The sequence below is a fragment of the Hippocampus guttulatus genome, chromosome 4, assembly GCF_054856545.1.
Source record: "Hippocampus guttulatus isolate MCC_2025c chromosome 4, RoL_Hgut_1.0, whole genome shotgun sequence".
NCBI lineage: Eukaryota > Metazoa > Chordata > Actinopteri > Syngnathiformes > Syngnathidae > Hippocampus > Hippocampus guttulatus.
Window position 1 is genome coordinate 23,223,797 of NC_141264.1, and position 5,363 is coordinate 23,229,159.

The 5,363-nt window shown below is 43.8% G+C and overlaps 1 protein-coding gene across 4 annotated transcripts in view; it reads right to left on the bottom strand.

Annotated features, from left to right (window-relative positions):
- Window positions 1-5,363, bottom strand: part of gxylt1a (glucoside xylosyltransferase 1a) — a 44,159-nt gene that overhangs the window by 33,304 nt on the left and 5,492 nt on the right. For 3 of the 4 annotated variants that reach the window (XM_086109193.1, XM_086109194.1, XM_086109190.1), the window contains one exon: window positions 769-4,219. In XM_086109193.1, coding sequence (XP_085965319.1) covers window positions 4,082-4,219 — 138 coding nt within the window. In that variant the 3' untranslated portion in view covers window positions 769-4,081. Of the gene's footprint in view, window positions 1-768; window positions 4,220-5,363 lie in introns of those variants that run through there. The other variant, XM_086109191.1, reaches the window with a different exon arrangement.

The following is a 5,363-nucleotide window of genomic DNA, read 5'->3' on the forward strand; positions in this document are numbered from 1 at the left end:
GTCCATGACTTTTTTAATTTATGCCCGGGCTTTAAAAAAATCGTTATTGAGCAATTGAGAGGCCAAGTGGTGCAAGCAATAACATGAATAATCCATTAGCTGTTCCTGTAAGACTCAACGAGAATGAGACCTCAATCAGCATCAGACTCGGGGGGAGTGTAACCAGGCGGTGGCAGCATTAGCTTGCCCCTCCAAACTCAACCAGGTTTACGCTGAGCCCGTCCTCATCCATCTTGCTACAGGATATCTTTTTTTCCTGCATTGACATAATCGCTTCATGTGAGACGCTAATGGACCTCCCGTGTGTTTTTCATCACTTGAATCCGTTCGGTCTTTATAAACTTTGCATCGGCAAAGTTTAGGGTCCGGCTTATATAACTTCTGCATTCTTTACGCAACTCTTTCATAACTGTTTGTTATAGAAGATACCCCCCCCCCCCACACACACACACAGCACACTTCCTTGCCAAAAGCTGAAATATTTAACAGCTTCTTAGAGGAGACGCGTTTGAAATGCATCGGGGGCGTTGATCCGAGGCGTGCGTTGGATGTCAATGCGCCCGTGCAAAATGCGGAGCCGGGGGCAACGGAAGCCGACATCAGCTGCCTTTTGAATCATCTTTCAGCAATTTCTCAAGTCGTTTCCTCTTGCCTAATTGCTGTTTCAAAGATGAGCGCCCCTCTTTATGTGGACACCACGTGTGTGCAGTTAATATTGCTTGTCAAAGACGACAAGCATTCTAGAGATAACTACCAAACTGATAGTGATACCAATAAAACACTCAGACTTTAATAGTGACTCAGGGATACAAAAAAAAAAAAAAGAAAAAACATAGCACGTCACACACACACACAAAAAAAGTTTTACATTGACAAATGTACGTTTCGTATAGCAACAGGCTAGTTTTAGCTAATGCTAAGTTTCCACTATGTTGCTGGCGGCCACGGCAGCGCTGTTGCGGGGCACCGCGGGGCAAAACTTGGGGACGGGATGAGCAAATGTGACAGGCCGTGGTGGCAGCGGAAACGTTTTAATTCTTCCAAAATTTGCCACTGCCGTCACAAGCGCGGATGAGAAAATAAAACGGAAGCGAATGCAACGAAAATCTTACAGTAGGTAATGGGGCGGAACGCAACTTGGAGGGAATGGAAGCACACGAACATATCACATTCGCCTCCCATGCAGTCAATTTAATTTGGCTCGACGTTAAATGTGACGTTAACGTTGAAATTTGTGAGTGATAGAGAGATGTAATGTCATTTAATGGACATTTTCACTGAATAACAGCCTCTTTTGCACGATTTGGTAGAAAAGGTGAATTAGCGAATTCCTTCAAGCGTTTCTTAAGCGGCAGTACACGTGGCAGCTTCATTCAACTCTGCCAGATCAACAAACGCACTCCAACGCTGGCCAACATCCGCATTTCATTCGCAGACAATTTGACAAAAACATGACAAACGTGAGGGATTCGATCAGAACGCCACAGGCCTGGAGAGCCTTACTGAGAAAACAGCAGGCCAAAACAAAGTGCGTCTTTAAAACCCGCGGGGATCAGCGGCACCGTTCCAACACGTCTCGTGGCCAGAATCCCGAAGCACGCTATGTTTCGGGCAGATGGGGCAGCTGTTGTGGCAGACGGTAACATAGTGTGAATGTAGCTTTGACAATACTCCACTTAAAAGTAAACAATCCAATCCAGTCACAATGGCAGGGATTTTAAATACTGTACATACCACATACACACAAGGATTTTGTATTTCATAATGTTTCAACGCGACATAAAAGCAACCCTGTACCTCGGAACACGTTCTCCCATTAAATTGTAATGATAAAAACATTGTTGGTGTGCCTTTAAAATTACAAGTGAAATAGGTTTGGTTTTGTTTTTTTTAGCTGCATTCGCCTACATGTGGACTGAAATAATGGTGGACCAGCCAGACATACATTTTTTTTTTAAATAGATCAGCTAAGGCTCATTTCAAGACACGATGACATAATAGAGAAGCTATGTTGACGATGTATCTTCGCCGTTTTCTCTTTGCAACACGGCGGCTTACAAAAGTTAATTTCAAAACAGTTTGCTCCTTATTTGCACTTAAAGGGAACTTTGATATATGCCCTAATGACTTTCTGAAAACCTGAGGCTAACCGTGCAAAGTGGCATGATTGGGATTATAAATCTTTCTTAAAAACAACCCGATTGGCTCAAAAGTGCTGCAAAATTAATCATGTCTGCAAAGTAAACTAGGTTTTCGACTGTGGTGTAAAAAAAAAAAAAAAGAGAATTAACAGGGAGTGATGCTGGTCTTTTATATGAACCAGTGCTTGAAAACACATAAAAAATTAAGCGGGTTGCGCGTGACCACCAGCCCAATTTACGCAGTACAAAAGTTGTAAACAGGTAATAATTCAGTAGGCTTGAGCCTGTTTGTCATCCGGTTTATTGGGCCGCGCGTACCAAATGTTGTTTGAGGAAATCTCTTTGAAGAACAATGCAGAAGCTCCTTAAGAGGTCAAAAGGAGGCATGTATTCAAGGAAACGCCTCATTGGAATACTCGACGCCGTCTTGTGTCTGTTCTTGCCTTTTAAGTCTTCATTTTCGTAAGTCCTTCATTACAGACTTGACTAAATCTTGATACTGATATATTCCGCTGTCTCTCACTGTACACGATTGCGTTGCATAGCCTGGGAGCTCTTCTTACAACTCGCGACCCCCATTCATACAGCAGTGACGTAACCCAGATTTGTGCTTCATTCAGAATAATTGCCAACAAATAATCCATTTTGCTGTCAAACTGTTATTACCGTCATAAAGTCCTTATATCTGGAGGTGATGCTTTCAGTAACTGACGCAATTCACTTTTTTGTGGTCATTCGGTTGGTTTTGACAAAGAGTGACGAGTCGCAACGTATGTTGAGAACGGAGACGATTGACAACAATCTTACATAAATAACATTCAAGTGTGACCATAACTCTTCATTCATTCAAGTAGTGTGACGGTTGTAAAACAGGCCAACGCGGAGTGACTAAATTTGCCAGTGAACGTTATTGCTGAAGTCAACGGCGAAAATGAAAATGTCATCAAAATGAATGCATCTTTCTGTGCAGTCTGAAGCGTAAACACTTCGGTGGGAGTACTTGATGCATCTAGGATTTTGTAAATAGCGTATTGTCCGCACTACAAGGCGCGCCTTCAACAAATGGCGTATTTCAAAACCGTTTTCATATATAGGGCGCACCGCGTTATAAGGCGCATAGAATAGAAGCTACAATCGTGGCTGCAATTACGCGACGCATCCACTAGATGGAGCTACGCTAAAGGAATACAATACAATACAGCTTTATTTATATAGCGCTTTGACAACCGCGGCAGCTGTAACAAAGTGCTTTACAGAACATTTAAAATACTACAGCCAAGAAATCCGAATACTGATCCATATATAGGGCGCATCGGATTATAAGGCACACTCTAAGATTTTGAGAATATTTAATGCTTTTCGGTGCGCCCTATAGTGCAGAAAATACGTTACTTTAGAAACGTGTATGTTGGTATTAATAACTTCGTGACTTGGTATTTTTCTGTCTGCTTTTTCGACAAGAACGTTGTTTTGACAAGTTTACCTTCATTTGCATTGATATCACGTTATATTGCTTTGTCATGCTGTTTTTCCCTTGGGTGGGTTTCAATCTCAGCTCCAGCCTTTCTATGCGGAGTTTGTATGTTCACCCCGTCGTCACTCCATTACCAAGTGTCCTGCAACTTTCCTGGCAGACTATTTCTCATTCTGTTTACTTCTACCGCGCAAGGACGTTATCGTGAATAACTGGCGAGCGGAGCCATCGCATCGGAGTAATTGTATGACACGTCTACTATTTGATGTGCTTGTGCACCGCACACCCCTTCCAAAACGTGCCAGCGCAGGGTCAGCTTAACCGTGCACTGGTACATATCAGACCACTCCAAACATACCAGAGTTCAGGTGTCCGGCAGAGATTGGCTAGAAGGCGAACGCGCCCCCCGCCTTTGACAGTCCCACCCCTAATGAATCAAGGCTCATCTTCCCCCTGTCATCTCCTATTAAACGGATGCAATGCTTTGTTTGAGCCTCTTGGTGAACAAGTGGCTCACCCGTCCACAGTAGGAATCGGCGGTGGTCCGGAGAGATGCGTCCAACGGCTGTAGCAGTGAAGTCTCCATGTTCTCGCCAAAGGGGTACTGTAAAGGAAATTGCAGACATTACATACCGCCGATGCTTTTTAGCTGTTGACTCACATCACAAAGTGCATCCGCCATAATCCGCCTGCACCAGCAGCTCCACTTCGGGACTATTTGTCTGTTTTATTTTTGCTTGCAGTTTTTTGGGTGTTTTTTTTACATCTTCACAGAAGGTGCAATGGCCCATTTGCAATCGCATTCTGCATTTGGTTCCTTTTGGTGTGTCTGAATGATGAATAGGAATCAAGTGAACTGTAAGGGAATGTGCTCGGTAAGGTGTAATCGTATCGGTGAAAAGAGCAGCATTGTACGCTCCTCCGGGTGCCTTTATTGTAAACAAAATAACCAAGCTACTCAATGAACCAACCAGGACGAAACTTCCAGACAATGCTATATAGTGAGAAATGATGTTGACGTTTGCTTGCATTCTTTTACTACTCTCCTGTAAATACAAAGCAATCGCACTTTTACGGCACCTCATTTGACTCCTGTTTGGCCACACATTAGGTTACTCAAAGCACACTTTCTTTATTATCTTTCATATAGCACCACAGGCTGTAAAGCACCATTAACGGCCTCGCATCGATTTTTATGTGGATGCTGCCGCTGCGTCGTCCGCATCGCCATCACGACGCCTCTAACTAGCATCAGCACTAAAGATTTTACAACTCTTTGGTGGGTCAGGCCGGCGTAATGGTAGTGCCCTTTATTGCACGCGCCTCTGCTGGATGGGAGAGGCCGCCTGGAGACGCGGGGCTGACTAAGGCACACTTGGTGGGAGGGAAATGAAAGTTTCTTCTGGAATTGCCTCCTGTAGGCTTTAGGAACCTGTCCCCGAAGGACTGAGTGGGAACAAATTGTGAGTGGGCTCGACGGGCTGGAGCAATAGGAAGTGCTCATAAAAGTGTGACATAAAACAGCTTGTAAGCGGGAACGAAACGTTCTAAAGTTTCCATTCTTTTTTTTTTTAGAACTCCAATCGGCTGACTGACGATTGCATAGGAGGACTGTACAAGGCCTCGGATCTGCCAACCAGTGCAGTTTGTCACTGTCCAGTATGAAATTTCAACCCTGAAAATGACTTGCTCATAATTGGGATGAAATTTTGCAACTTGCCTGGAAAGAGGAAGTACAGTTTTGTTGA